Source organism: Cervus elaphus, chromosome 4 (assembly GCF_910594005.1).
Source record: "Cervus elaphus chromosome 4, mCerEla1.1, whole genome shotgun sequence".
Classification (NCBI taxonomy): domain Eukaryota; kingdom Metazoa; phylum Chordata; class Mammalia; order Artiodactyla; family Cervidae; genus Cervus; species Cervus elaphus.
Window position 1 is genome coordinate 16,220,484 of NC_057818.1, and position 15,086 is coordinate 16,235,569.

The window sequence follows — 15,086 nt, forward strand, 5'->3', positions numbered from 1 at the left end:
AGGGACTGTGTCTCCAGGTCTCCTGCCCCAGAGCTGGTTCCTTCTGAAAACAGGGAGCAGAGGTGCCAACATGTTGGAGCTTTGGGGAGGTGGGCAGTTCAGTGAGGGGTCACTCGTCCAAGTGTTTGTCCCTGGGTGACAGTCCGACATTCCTCTCCACCTCCAACCACCACCGCCCCCCCCCCCCCCCCGCCGTGGTTTTCACCCATTTCCCAGTTGAGCAGCTGGAGGTGCTAAGAGGTCGTGTTCTCACCCCAGGTCACAGCTAGTATGGAGCAGAAGGGCCTGACCGGCTCCCGGCTGGCATTCTCCCCACAGCTGTTCTGCCGCTTCATGGTCTCAAAGTCAGGAGGTGACAGTCTTTGCTCAACTCTCACAGCCTCTCCCTTGGAGGGAACTGAGGTGTTTCGTTGAAATGGGGTTCACAGCCCACAGGGACCCCTGCCTTCCACCAACATTTCACAGATGAGGAGAAAAAATGGAGACTTTGGAGAGGTCAGGAGGTACTTTTGGAATTAACCAATGCTGGTCCCTGATTTTACCCTGACCCTTTGTTGGCGTGTGTCTCCTTCCTGCCCAGCTTCCCTGGGCCTGGGCCTGAGCAGACTCTCAGGGTTGGGATCTCAGGGGCCTGGGATCCAGAGCAGGACAGGGCAGATGCTGCTTGGGTCACTTGGCCTCGTCTGCAGCCCACTAGTAGCCCAAAGTGTGTGGTCCCTCTGCCCACCCGCTGTCCCCCAGCCTTGTCCCCTGTCTTCCCTCCCACTCCTGCTCAGCATCTCAGAGATGTCCTGCCAGTGCTTTAATTGTGGCTTCCCCTAATGCTTGTCTGTTTTTCCTTTTGTTTTGATTGGACTCTAGAGGATGGGTGGGGACTGTGTCTGAAACTTACGCACCACTAGGGAGATGTCCGTTCTGGTTTTTCCGAGTCGGCCTTCAGAGCATTGTCTTCTTGGAGCCGCTGCTCTTGCTGTAGCAGCCTCTTTAGGTCCACTGCCGAGTGGATCCTCCCTGGAAGACAAGTTCCTCTTATTCTTGAGGACCCTCCTGTTTCCTGACTCTTCAGGGTCACTGTATGGTTCCTCTTTGGGGAAAGATTTCTTCCTCTTGGGAGGAACTCCATAGCCAGCTGTCTCTTCAAGGTCACCACTAACCGGCTCCTCCTTGGAAAGCATTTCTTTTCCTTGAGTTTGAGAAGGAGACAGATGGGTCTTCCATTCCATCCTCCCGAGGAGCCTCTTGGGCTTCTGTTTTTTCTTCTTTGGGGTCTGTTACTTGTCTCCTCGCGCTCCTGTGTGGCACTAAGGATCCTAATGATTTTCAGTTGCCTGGCTGTTGCTGAGGTCAGTTCCTTGGCCAGGCAATAAAAGCTCTTTCTTTAGGTGTAAACAGCTCTAGACTTCAAGCAGTTGACCCAGGAGAAGTCAGGGGACTGGAGGAGGCAGTGAGAAGCAGGCTACTGGCAGTGTGTGGCTGGGCTGGCATTGGGAGCAGAAACAGCCTGCTCAGGGGCAGTAGAGCTGCTCCAGAAAGGACAGGAGACCCACCTTCATGCCCTTTGTCCACAGAGACGCAGGTCACACCCAGCTCTATTTTTAGAACCACACACCTTGTGCTTCTCAGAGACTTGGCTGAGTTTTCTAGAGCGTCCCAGGGCAGTTTGGCAAGTGGCTTGGGAGGGAAGCCGGGGTGACCGGTTCTGTTTGACCTGGGGGATGGGGTGGCAGAGGCTGTGTGCTAAAGGCAGATGCTCCTCCAGGGTGGAGGGCCAGTGAGAGCAGAATCCCCGTTGCTACCAAGATCCAGGGCAATGAACCTAGCAGCCTCTTCACAAATTCTCAGTAGAAAACAGCTCCCTGAGCATTCCCAACATCCTTCCAGGGCCCTCACCTTGCTGGTGGCATTTTTCCCAGTTCGTGAAATACATCTCTGTGACTTTGGAGCCTGCTGAGTGACTCGCCCTCTTGCCCATCCATCTACCCATCCAACTATCCACTTACTGATTCATTTATTCACTCAACCAATGCTTAAGACCTAGCATGTGTTATACAGTGCTGGGAGCCAGATTTAAAACAACTCCAAAGCTGAAAACGTGGTTCTGACCTCATGGAGCCAACCATTCAGAAAACAATCAAAGAAGCAGAGGACTGTAGATTCCAGATGGGATGACATGCACGGAAGTGGCTGTGGTGTTCCATGAGGGTGGATGTGCCCTGTGAGTGGCAGTCTGGAGCCCTTCCCAGATGCAGGAGGGCCTCACGCCTGCATCGTGGAGGAACGGGGCCCCATGAAGGAGTGTGGGTCAGTGTGAGGAGGCCGTGGGTTCTGCTGCAGCCAGGGGTTGCTGCAAGGGTCGTGCTTCCTCCGGCCCTTGCACGGGAGAAGCGGCCACCGATAGCCAGCAGAACACGAATGTTTCCATGTGGTTCTAAGGCTGATGGCTTGGTCCCCTCAGATACCTTTCTGTGCCCCAAAGCCTTGTCCAGAATGGTACAGAAGCGTCCCCGGGGGGCAGACCAGCAGGGTGCACAGCCCCACCACCCCTGTTCTCCCGTTTCTCCCGGACTGAACAGATGCTGCAGAGGTTCCGGGAAGATGAACCGCAGGCAGAGAAGCCCCTTATGGAGCTGGATAGCCTGAGGCGCACAGACTGGGTAAGACACGTGCCTGCCACCCCCCACTGCACCCCCACCAGGGCACAGATGGGGCACAGGCCAGGAGCCCCGCCCAGGGCTAAGGGCCATTTCCGTCTTCTCGGGGGCCTAGGCCCGACTTTGGGTCCAGCTCATGCGGGAGCTCCGCCATGGGGTGAAGCTAAAGAAGGTGCAGGAGCAGGAGTTCAACCCCCTGCCCACAGAGTTCCAGCTCACCCCCTTCGAGATGCTCATGCAGGACATCCGCGCCAGGAACTACAAACTGCGCAAGGTCATGGTGAGCCGGTCAAGGTCATGGCGGGCCGGATTAAAGAGGATACATGTTCAGGCCCCTCTGCCTGCTGGAGCCCCTGCTTGATACGCTGGTCACTGAACCAGGGATTCCAGTGGGAACGGGCAATGTGGCCTCGAGTCATACACCTCATGGTCCTTTCAGGGACACAGTGTGACATCGGCAGGGAGAAGGGGACCAGGGGCAGGAGCTGAGGCTGCGGGATTGTCCCACTTAACACTCACAGGGCCTCGTGGTGTGCCAGCATCGCTCTGAGAATCTAAACGTGTGAGTTAATCTCACCCTTACAAGGACCCTGTGAGGTAAAGCCACTGTGAGGTAAAGCGTTTCAACATAAAGAATCTGAGATGCAGGGAAAGCTGGTGGTCAGGTCTTGAAGGCCACAATCACACAGCCACTGAGAGGGAGGCTGGGTGAACCCCTCTCATGGCTGCAGCCCGAGCAGATGGTCCCTTAGCCTTGCTGCCCTCCTTCTCTCCCGCAGGTTGATGGGGACATCCCTCCCAGAGTGAAGAAAGATGCCCACGAACTCATCCTGGACTTCATCCGCTCCCGGCCTCCACTGAAGCAGGTACCAGCCCCTCGGGGCATCCGGAAGGTTGGTTCTGGGATGCCGCCTGCCAGAGCATGCAGAGCCTCCAGGGAGCTGGCCCCCCACCTGGTGCTGCCACACCCCCTGCAGGTCTCAGAGAGAAGGCTTCGCCCCTTACCCCAGAAGCAGAGAACTCTGCACGAGAAGATCCTGGAGGAGATCAAGCAGGAACGCAGGCTGCGCCCTGTGGAGGGCAGGCGCTGGGACGGCCAGGGCGAGCGGGGTGAGCACAGGACACCTCTCTCCTGCGCCTCGTCTCCCCCCGCACTGTCCTGTCCATCCTGCCTCACCTCCTGCCTCCCCCAGGGTTCGGCTCTCTGCCCTGCATCCTCAATGCCTGCTCTGGGGACGTCAAGTCCACTTCCTGCATCAACCTGTCCATCACGGATGTTGGGAGCAGCGCCCAGCGCCCAAGGCCCCGAGTTCTGCTCAAGGCGCCTACTTTGGCTGAGATGGAAGAGATGAACACCTCTGAGGTCAGAGCCCACAGGTTCCTGAAGAGACTGATGAGGAGGAGGAGGTGGGGGAGGGGAGGAGGGCGAGGGGTGGGGAGGAAAGGGAGAGGAGGTGGGGGGGGGAGAGGGGAGGGGGAGGAAGGGAGGAAAGGAGGTTCTGGGGAACTGAATACAGCCAGGGTGCCGCATCCAGCTGTGGGCCCTCTGCTCAGGGTCCTGTCTGCACCCTGCTGTGAAGCTGTGTCCTACTGTGGGGCTGGGTCTGCCCGGGGGACACCCTCTCCCATTTGGTCATTCACAAGGGTGACTGAGACTGTGGCCTTGAGCCACTGTTGCCTCAGCACATAAAAGGATGAAATGGAGAGCCACGTCCTCCTGGGCTGGGCAGCCCCACTTGGGGGTGCAAAGCCTACAGGTCCCAGCGTGACTCCCCTCCCTGGCCGCACTGCCCTCTGACCCTGGAGACCGGGGTGGGGGCTGTCTCCACGTGACCCCACGTGACCCCAGGCCTGTCACCTCCAGGACTTTCCGGGGACCTCCGGCCAGGGGCTGGCTTCTGAGGCATGCGTCTCCCCTGGCCTGGGTAGTGCATAGCGGTCCACTTATGCACCCCACGCCATGGTCCAGGGACAGGCAGGAGGCACTGGGGCAGAGCAGTCACTGTGATGCTGGACTGGACTGTCACAGGAGGGTGGACAGGGTGTTGCTGGGCTGCTGTGTCCACAGGAGGAAGAGTCACCGTGCGGAGAGGGGACGCTGAAGCGAGACCGCTCTTTCTCGGAGCACGACCTGGCGCAGCTCCGGAGTGAGGTGACCTCTGGGCTGCAGCCGGCCCCTCAGCCCTCTGGAGGCCTGGAGTTGCCCCGGCCGCGAGCAGGCAGCATGCAGTCCTGGAGGCCCAGCCCCCTAGAGCCGGGTATGTGCCACCTCCCTCCCTGGATGTCTTCCTGCAAGTCGCGCTGCTCCAGAGGGAGCTTGCGCTGCAGAAGAGACATTTATCACCTCAGGCAGCCACGCCCCACCTTTTAAAACTCTGCTAAAGTAGTAATCTGTATCCAGTGTAAAACTTGAGAAAAATCCCCACAATTCTTTTACCTAGAGATAATTAACTTTGCCGTATTGGTCTGTAGAAAGACAGCTGGACCAATGGATGGATTGACAGACCGTTCTAATCTTTCTCTTTCCCGTCAGTGGAAACGGGCCCAGAGAGCATGCACACCACTCTGGACCAGACTAGTCCCCTGGGGTTTGTCACAGCCCCATCCTTTCCTGTCGGTCAGCTGGCCACTCTCGGTTAGCTGGTCCCACAGTGCTGAGGCCTGGGGTTGCCATCCCGCGCACTGCCTCTTCGTGCCTAGCACAGCCCTGCGACGCCAGAGCCGCTGCGGGTTGTCCTGACAGCTCCTGTCTCTTCCACCAGGTTCCCTCCCTGTCAGTGTCCAGTCCCAGCCTGACCCCAGCTCCCTACCACGCCGTGACGTGGGCTCAGTCGAGGACAGGCAGGGGGCCTCCGCGGCCCCGGACAACAGTCACCTGTGGCTGGTGAGTGACAGAAGCGCTGTGGTGCAGGGTGGCCGGGGTGGAGGGCAGCGAGAGGGGACGGGGAATGCCCCTGTAGGGCTCAGGATTGGGGACCCTCCCAGTGGATGTCTGGGGAGGTTGGTCTTTGCTGCCGCCTCCTGGGCCTTCTGGGCACTGCAGCCCGGGCCAGAGAAGGACCTTGCTAAGGGCACAGCCTAGTCCCACCTCTCAGGGTCAGGGCACATGAGAAGGCAGCGTGGTGACACCAGACAGCACTTTCTCCGATCCCAACTCTGGCTCCGAGCCCTTCCCTATCTGTGTTGCAGTTCCTTCACCTGTGAATTTTGTCTGACTCATAATCGTGAAGAGCTAACAATTACTGACATCTTGAGGATCCCACTTGGACCTAAGCCGAATGGAGTGCCTGTAGGGCCACAGGGCACCTTGCTGGCATGGGGAGGGAGGTCCAGAGGGTGGCTGTCATTATTGCTTCATTGAGGTTTTACCGAGAGACCCAAGTGAGAACAGATGTTCAAAGGCTTTGAAAAGTCAAGGTTATGTTACTGTAATACTCCCCAACTGAAGGGCGTGCTCTACCCTCTGAGTCCTGTATTAGATATCTGGCCACATAGAAAATCACCCCTCACGCAGCAACTACAACAGCACACAGTTACCATCTCATCGTCTCTCTGGGTCCAGAGCCTGGAAGTGGCCTCCGCCGGGGCCTGCAGTGGCAGGGCTGTGTCTCACTTGGAGACTTGACCTGGGCTGGAGGACCTGTTCCTAGGAAACTCCTCCCCCGTCTGTGCCCGGGGCCCCAGCTCGTCCCAGGTGAAGCACCCTCATGAGGTGGCTCCCCTGAGTGAGCCATCTGAGAAGCAGAAGGAAGCCAGTGTCTTTATGACCCATTCTCGAGCCTGACACTGTCAGTTCCACCTTATCCATTCCGTACAAGTCAGTCACTAAGTCCTACTTAGGGAACTACATCTTATTTATTTATTTGGCTGTGTGGGGTCTTGGTTGCTGCCCTCAGGATCCTCCTTGCATTACGCAGAATCTTTCCTTGCTGCCCGTGGCCTCTCTAGTCATGGGGCAGGCTCCAGAGCACAGTAGTGGGCCCAGTAGTCGTGATGTGAGGGCTTAGTTGCGCTGTGGCTTGTCCCTTTTTTTAAAAGATGGATTCTTTATTAACGATGTTATTATTTTTTATTATTTTATTTATTTTTGGCTATACTGGGTCTTTGTTGCTGCATGCCAGCTATTTCTAGTTGCAGTGAGCAGAGGCTACTCTCCATTGTGGTGTAAGGGCTTCTCACTGCAGTGGCTTCCCATGCTATAGAGCACAGGCTGTAGGTGCATGGGCTTCAGTAGTTGCAGAGTGCAGGCTCATTAGTTGCAGCACACGAGTATAATGGCTGTGTGGCATGTGGGATCTTCCTGGACCCAGCATCAAACCCTTGTTCCCTGCATTGGCAGGTGGATTCTTATCCTCTGGGCCACCAGGGAAATCCCAGGACCACCTCTTGAAGGGAGGGATGTCAAGCAATCAGGGGACATGTGTTTAATAGCAGGTCTCGTAAGTCTTTCTCCAGCTCAGATCTCGAGAGCTTTCCAAGAGGCTTGGCTATCAAACCCCTGAACTGCCGTGACCTTGCCTCAACCCAGTCTGCTGAGCACCCAACTTGAGATCATTGGCAATGTGTACAGTGAGTGTAACATCTGTAAGGTTAGAAGGGGATTGTTCACATATAAATAGCGCCACCAGGCTACAGGAAACACTAATCAGGAGCCAGGAGACCTGGATGCTTCAGGTGAGAGGAGAGAACAAAAGGTTCCAGACTCACCCAGTGCCAGACAGTAGCAGCTGACCAACAAGTATAATAGGAGAAAATCTGACCACAAACACCATCCAACTCCCACCAGCCTCTGGTGCCTCCCATGCCACCTCGTCTTGGTAGCTGACATTTTGATTCTGGTGCCAGACGCTGCATCTTCTTAGTGGAGCTGAAATACCGTACTTCATAGAAGAGGAAGTGACCCTTTGAGAAGTCAAATTCTGTGATAGGAACACAGGACTGTTCTCCTGGGGGCATAACAGGGTATACTCACCATGACAGCCCAAAGGGCCAGGCGGTTATGATGAGGTGGACAGGTGCATCCAACTGACCAACAGACCCAGAGTGGCAGTGGATGGTTAGCACCGGGAGGGAGGAGGGGGTACGGTGGTGGTGGCATTCCAGGAGGCTGGGGGCAGGAGCGGGTATGGTAGTGGGGGGTTCCAGGAGGCTGGGGGCAGGAGGGGCTATGGTGGTGGGAGGTTCCAGGAGGAGGGAGGTGGGGGGCCGAAGGGCACTGTGGTGGGGGTTCCAGGAGGGAGGCAGTGGGCCTGGGGACTCTGGGTGACTTTGATTGTCCTGGGGTGTTTTCAGGTGAGCAACAATGTTGAAAGCAGATGGCTCAGGTCTGGGTAGCATCGTGAACAAAGGTGGGATGTGCTTATGGGGTTGTGTGAGCAATGAGGTCATCAAGGGGCTGGCTGCCAGTTTGAGTTGTTGGGGCCAGGTCAGAGAGCTGCCTGTAGGAGTGTCCTAGGAGCAGTACAGCTTCTGTACTTCCCCATGGGCATTCTGGGGAGCTTGCCTGGACTGAGGCCAGGAAGATGCCAAGTCCTCAGGGAAGTGGGGTACTTGTGGAGATGCCCTGAGAGCCTGAGACCAATGCTTCAGGTCTCCTGCCTCAGGAGTTCAGTCACCCTGTGGAAAGCCTGGCTCTGACAGTGGAAGAAGTGATGGATGTGCGCCGTGTGCTGGTGAAGGCAGAGATGGAGAAATTCCTGCAGAACAAGGAGCTCTTCAGCAGCCTGAAGAAGGGGAAGGTGAGGAGCTGGGTGGGGGGTAGGTTCGGGCAGGACTGGGCCTGGAGAGTTTGGGATAACACTGGGCTCCAACCAGTCTTTCCTCACAGATTTGCTGCTGCTGCCGAACCAAGTTCCCACTATTCTCATGGCCGCCCACCTGTCTCTTTTGCAAGAGGTGAGCCTTCTGTACGCACCTTGGCTGTGAATTCACGTGGGAAGGAGGTAGGAAGCCTCTCGGTTTCTGTCCAGTAGAGCTTCCTGTGATTCGGGGCATGTTCCATGAGGCACTGTGACCAGTGCAACCAAGGAACAAAATTTTTACTTTAACAACTGAGGGGCCCCCAGTTTCAGCCAAGATTGGGTAACAGGAAGCAGAATAGGCGTTTTCCACAGGAAATGGCCAAAAAAAAAAAAAAAGCATGCAAAGACATGAAACATTGGTTCTCAAGAAGCAATCACGTATGAAGCAAGTGCCAGGAAGCAGACAGGGTAAGTTCTGTCCTACGACTGCCTCAGCTCTGGACTCAAGCCTGTTCAGCTCCTGCAGTGGAGGAGGTACAGCTGAGAACAGGGGCACCCGGGCAGCTAGAGTTCACAGCACAGATACCCAGAGGGGAGAGGGTTCTCCAGGAAGCAGGTCTCAGAGACCTGCACAAGATCCCCCTTGCATATTCAGTTCTGATCAGCACTTACATGAAGGAAATTACCAAGGGTGTGGAAACCTGGCCCACTGCCTATTTTAGAAATAAAGTTTATTAGAACACAGTCACACCCACTTGTTTATTATTCATTTAGCCACATCTAAAATGTTGACTATCTGAGCTTTCAGAGGAAAAGTTTACTGACCCTGTCCTACAGATTTAAAGGAGCAGTGCCAGGGATAGTGTCTGTTCCCATCAACCAAGGTGGCAAGTTGTGACTCATGGGCTGCTGAGTGAATCACAGAAAGGTCTTGCCTCACTACCAGGAATAAGCGCCCCTAGACTTGAGTGCTGCTCCAGAACTAACAAATCACAAAGTCAGACCAGAAAAGACCAAACTATTCCCAAGTATCTTAATTGCTTCCTAGAATAAAACTCAAGTCTATGTGTCTATGTATATACGCTCAGTCGTGTCTGACTCTTTGTGACCCCATGGACTATACATGGAATTCTCCAGGCCAGAATCCTGGAGTGGGTAGCCTTTCCCTTCTCCAGGGGATCTTCCCAATCCAGGGTTCGAACCCAGGTCTCCTGCATTGCAGGTGGATTCTTTATCAGCTGAGCCACAAGGGAAGCCCAAGAATACTGGAGTGGGTAGCCTATCCCTTCTCCAGCAGATCTTCCCGACCCAGGAATTGAACTGGGGTCTCCTGCATTGCAGGTAGATTCTCTACCAACTGAGCTATCAGAGAAGCCCATAAAACTCAAGAATAGGAGTAAAAAAATACCCAGCATCCAGCCAGATAAAACACCTGTCATCCAATTGCAGATTATCAGGCATATCATAAAGCAGGAAAGCATGACCCATGGTGAGAAAAACCAATCAAATCATGGTGAACTGACCCAGATTATAGGATTAGCAGATAAGGACATTAAAATTTGAACTGCATTTTATACCTTGAAAAAGTTAAAGACATGGAAGATACAAAGAAGTGACAAATCAACTGTCTAGACATGAAATGTATGAGATGAAAAAAATTACACTGGATGATATATAGCAGATTAGACATTCAGAGTAATGTGCAGAAGAAAAGATTAGTTAACTTGAAGACACAGCAGTAGAAACTATCCAAAATAAAACACACAGAAAAAAATAATTAAAAATGAAAATGGCATTGGCAAGCTGTGGGGTAACATTAAGAAGCCTAATACAGCTGTAAAGAAAGTCCCTAAAGATGTGGGGGCAGAAAAAGTATTTGAAGAAATAATGGCTAAAAAGGTTTTCCAAATTTGATGGAAAGTATAATAAACCCACAAGAAACTCAGTGAACCTGAAGCACAAGAAACATGAATAAAATCACACCAAAACACACAATCAAATTGATCAATGATAAAACCAATGATAAACAAAAATTGCTAAAGACAAAATTTTTCTCTGTCAAAAAGACAGAAATTCCTAACATCAGTCAGCAAATGAAAGACATGTTATGTACAGAGAAAGATAAAGACGATTGCAGATTTCTCATTGAAATACTACAAACAGGATGTCAGTGGAACAACATCTTTAAAGTACTGAAAGAAGAAAAAAGTGGTCAATCTAGAATTCTGTACAAGAACATTTGTGTCAAAAACAAAGGCAAAAGTAAAGACACTTTGAGAAATACGAAAGTCACCAGCAGACCCATACTGGAACAGATGGTAAACGAGGCCTGCTGCATAAAATTAAAATGATGCCAGATGGAGATCTGAATGTACACAAAGGAATAAGAGCACTAGGAACAGTAGCTACTAAGATGTAACTCTCCTAACATAAAAGATTCTCTTCTTATGCCTCTTTAAAAGGTAAAGCAGTGCTTCCCTGATGATTTACTGGTAAGGGATCTGCCTGCCAATGCAGTAGACATGGGTTTGATCCCTGATCTGGGAGGATCCCACCTGCCACACAGCAACTAAGCCCATGTGCCACAACTATTGAGCCTGCACTCTAGAGCCTGGGAGCTGCAACTACTGAGGCCCAGCACCCTAGAGCCTGGGCTCCGCAAGAACAGAAGCAGCTGCAACGAAAAGCCTGTGCACCGAAAGCAGAGTGAGCCCCCACTCTCTGCACTAGAGAAAAGCCCATGCAGCAATGAAGACCCAGCACAGCCAAAAGTAAATAAATGAGAAAAAAAACAAACGGTAAGCCAATATCTAGCGCCCAGCAAGGTAAAATTCAGTCTGCCATCCAAACAAAGTCTATTAGGAATGCGAAAAAATAATTAAAAAATGTATTTTGGGGCTTCTAACAGATGTATAAGTTAAAATATCCTAACAATATCATCAAGACTGAAGGTGAGGATCAGAAATATGCTGTTATAAGTTTTTTATACTGTACATTAGATGGTAAAATATTACTTGAAGGAAAACTGTGATAAGTTAAAGATGATTTAAAGATGATCCTGTGAGCCCAAACACAACCACTGGATTAGCCTGTAAGTCAAAAAGAATATACTGGGTTGGCCAAAAAGTTCATTTGGGTCTTTCCAAACAAACTTTTTGGCCAACCCAATAAAATGGAATCATAAAAAAATACTCAATACAGAAAGCAGAAAAAGGAAAAAAGAACAAACATGACAAAAAGAAAACAAATCCCAAGATGATAGACTTAAACCCAACTGTATCAACAACTACATTAAACATAAATGGCTTAAACAATCCAATTAAAAGACAGAGTTTCCCATATTGATTAAAGAAAGCAAGACAATCTGCTGTCTATAAGTCATGTATTTTATTTTTTATTTTTTGGCTGTGCCATGCAGCTTGTGGGATCTTAGTTCCCCTACCAGGGATCAAAGGCACACCCTCTGCCTTGGAAGTGTGAAGTCTTAACCTCTGGGCCACCAGGGAATTCCCATGACCTGTAGCTTAAATAAAAGACACAAATTGGTTGGAAGGAAAAGGATGGAGAAAGATACCCCATGCCGATAGTAGTCTAAGGAAAGCCTGAGTTGATATGTTAATACCATACAAAGTAGACTATGGAGCAAAGAATATTACTAGAGTTAAAGGAGTTCATTTCATGGTGATAAAGGTAGGAAATAATTCTGAACACTTTCTGTACCTATCAAGAGATTCAAGACACATGGAACAAAACATTGACAGAACGGCAAGGAAAAATAGCTAAATCCATGGTTATAATTAGAGAAATGAAAAACTAAGGGTATAGGAGATTTGAATGACACCATCACCAAATTGATCTATGTGATGTTTACAGAAACTAGTCCTTACAGTGGGATGTACATTCTTGTCAAGTGCACATGAAACATCACCAACATGACTGTATTCTGGGTCATAAAACAGGTCTCAGAAATGTGGAAGGATTCATATCATACAGAGTATGTTCCCTGACCACAGTGAAATAAAATCAAATGAATACAGAGGTTTGTTGATGGCAGATTAAGTATGGGACATCCCTCTAAGAGTATATGGTCTCTTGTCTTAAAAAATGAATTAAAAAAAAAATGAATTTGGACAGTTTGCACTGATGTGGAGAAGAACCCTGGTGTATCTTTATAGGATAGTACACAGGATACCCCATTCCATGTATTTTACGCTTATTTTAAATGTTTTATTCATTTATGTTTAGATCTGGAGCATGGAAAGTGTGCTAGTAGGGAGCATCTCCAGAATGGGCTATATAGGAGAGGACTCATGACTAAATTAAAATTCTCTCTAGCGTTTGAATTTTTACAACAAAAAGGCATGTACTTTTGAAATCACATATGGATGGGAAATAAATGTTACTCACTGCTTACAGCTGGGCATGTCACCAGACGGCCCTCTGGCTGTGGCAGTGCTCATGTGTGGGTAAAGTCAGGCACCCTCCACTGCAGATCTATGCTCCCCAGAAAGAGCCTGGAAGGAAGGAGTATTTTGGGTGTGGAGCTAAGTAAAGAGAAAAGCAAGATTTGGGAGTAAAATGAGAGTAAAACACTGATGTGGCCAGGGGGCAAGCAGAAGGCGGCAACAGTCTGGCCTGGCCTGCATGCTAGACCCCTCGAGCTGACCCTACTAACCCTCTTCTTTCCTCTCCAGAGCCGTCTGCAACTCCTGTAGCATAAAGGTGAGGACCACCTGGGGTCAGAGCGAGGCCCCGTGTCCTGAGCGTCCTGCAGTCTGGCTGGGTTGTCCAGGAAAGAGGTGGGGGGTTGACAGAGGCTCTGCTATCTTGAGTCTGATGACCCCCCTCACTAGTCACTTCTTTCATCTTCTCCTTCCAGGAAGAACCCACTCCTACACTGCCCAAGACTGCAGTGTAAAGACCCTGTGGTTGGTTCTTTTTTTTTTTTTAAATATTGTTTTAGTAGGCCAGTGCCAAGAAACCCTTCTCTAAACTCTCCTTCCAATAGCACAATCCTCGAATGCTTTTGGAAGGGCTCGTTTTATATACAGCAGCTGGTGGTGTCTGTGTACACCTGGGGTGCCATTTGGGTGGCACTCCTTTACCCCTCCTTTATCCCAGAGATAGTCATCTGTTTGAGGGGTTTTTACCACCACAATTTTCAAACCCTTGCCTTTTATGACCCCTCTTCAATGTTAAGTGATGGTTACATACAGGCCACTGGGCTACACCTGGCATGTTAAAAAGGCGCACTTTGTTCTACAAAGCAAGGGAACCATGCCTTCAGACACCAGGTGTGAAGGGGCGTCCAGTGAGCATGTGGGAGCAAGTGACCTCAGGCAGGGTCCTCTGCTGGCCGGGCAGGTGGCCTTTTGGGGGGAGCAGGGTGCCTGGAGTGTCTCTCTCTATTGCAGATGAAGATGCCTTCTAAGAAGTTTGCTCACATCCCCGTCTACACACTGGGCTTTGAGAGTCCTCAGAGGGTGTCAACTGCCAAAACCACGCCAACACAGAGAAGAGACGCGTTCCAGTGCGTGCCGCCCTTGGTGACGTTCCTGGTGGGCCGAGAGCTGCGTGGGGGTTTCTTCGCTGGGGAAGGCGGGGGGCACTGAGTAGTCAGAGCCTAGAGTCCCGGTTCTTCCCGAGGAAGGGCTTTTGTGGGGTGGACTTTGCTCTGCCTGGCGTGGGTGTGGGGGACGCAGAGGCTCGGGCAGGGCTCCCTGACGGCCCTGTCCTGCCTCAGATCCCTGCAAGGGCTGCAGTGGCGGAGCGTGGAGGAAGAGTTCCCGCACATGTACACCCACGGCTGTGTCATGAAGGATGTGTGCACTGACTGCACTGGCTTTGTGGCGGATGTGGTACACTCCAGCCGCAGGAGTGTGGATGCCCTCAACACCACGCCACGTCGTGCCCGCCAGACCCAGTCCCTGTATGTCCCGAACACCTGGACACTCGACCTCAAGTGATGACCCGTAGCCCCCGGGCTGCCTGGCAAACGCTTCTCAAGGTGCCCCCAGACGGCCATGCCTCCAGGGAGGAGCTGGGCTAGGCCTGGACCCAGGCTGATGAGTCTCCATCCTGGGACAAGAACCCCCATCCTCCTGATGTGCATGTACATATATACATACGTTTATATAATATATACACACAGCCTATATATTTATATTCACGTCCCCTGGCCCCCAGAGCTCACTCCAGGACCCTCCCTGGGGAGACTGTTCCTCTCAGGATTCCTTGGGCGGGGTGGGGGGGTGGGAGCAGGTCTTCTCACTGAGACAAGGAGGGGCGGTGGGTGTAAGCAGAGCGCACTCAGAGGTGCCGGGGTGGTGCTGGTTCAGGGGCTCTGGTGATGCTGGAGGTCCTGGTACGGGAAGGCACTCCACAGACTGTACCCATGGCCACTCCTGGCCTAATAAAGGTGGTCTCACAGTCTCCGGTGTGGGGTGTGAACTGAGTTCTCCAGTTGCAGCGGTGGGCCTGTGCTCGGAGGGCAGAGGCTGGGCTCTGAGGGGCGGGGGCTGTCATGACACGTGGGTGCTCAGGCTCACTCTACGACCTGGCCATCTTGGTCTTACGGCCAGCAGGGCTGCGTGTGTGACAGCGGCTCAGCCTGCTTTCTGTCACCTGCCAGCCTGGGGGACCCTTCAGCCTCGTCCCCCAGATCTCTACTGCTGTTCTCTAGGCAGAGGGTTCG

At 52.0% G+C, this 15,086-nt stretch overlaps 1 protein-coding gene across 6 annotated transcripts in view; it reads left to right on the plus strand.

The window, feature by feature from the left end:
* The window catches only part of SPIRE2 (spire type actin nucleation factor 2), a 34,083-nt gene extending 19,259 nt beyond the window's left edge, over positions 1-14,824 (plus strand). For 3 of the 6 annotated variants that reach the window (XM_043898326.1, XM_043898323.1, XM_043898325.1), the window contains exons 4-15: positions 2,574-2,654; positions 2,767-2,931; positions 3,431-3,517; positions 3,629-3,761; positions 3,845-4,014; positions 4,720-4,909; positions 5,414-5,535; positions 8,255-8,389; positions 8,479-8,546; positions 13,087-13,114; positions 13,807-13,922; positions 14,136-14,824. In XM_043898326.1, the coding sequence (XP_043754261.1) occupies positions 2,574-2,654; positions 2,767-2,931; positions 3,431-3,517; positions 3,629-3,761; positions 3,845-4,014; positions 4,720-4,909; positions 5,414-5,535; positions 8,255-8,389; positions 8,479-8,546; positions 13,087-13,114; positions 13,807-13,922; positions 14,136-14,358 (1,518 nt within the window). In that variant the 3' untranslated portion in view covers positions 14,359-14,824. Of the gene's footprint in view, positions 1-2,573; positions 2,655-2,766; positions 2,932-3,430; positions 3,518-3,628; positions 3,762-3,844; positions 4,015-4,719; positions 4,910-5,413; positions 5,536-8,254; positions 8,390-8,478; positions 8,547-13,086; positions 13,115-13,271; positions 13,321-13,806; positions 13,939-14,135 lie in introns of those variants that run through there. The other 3 variants (XM_043898324.1, XM_043898327.1, XM_043898328.1) reach the window with 3 other exon arrangements.
* The last annotated feature ends 262 nt before the right edge of the window (positions 14,825-15,086 follow it).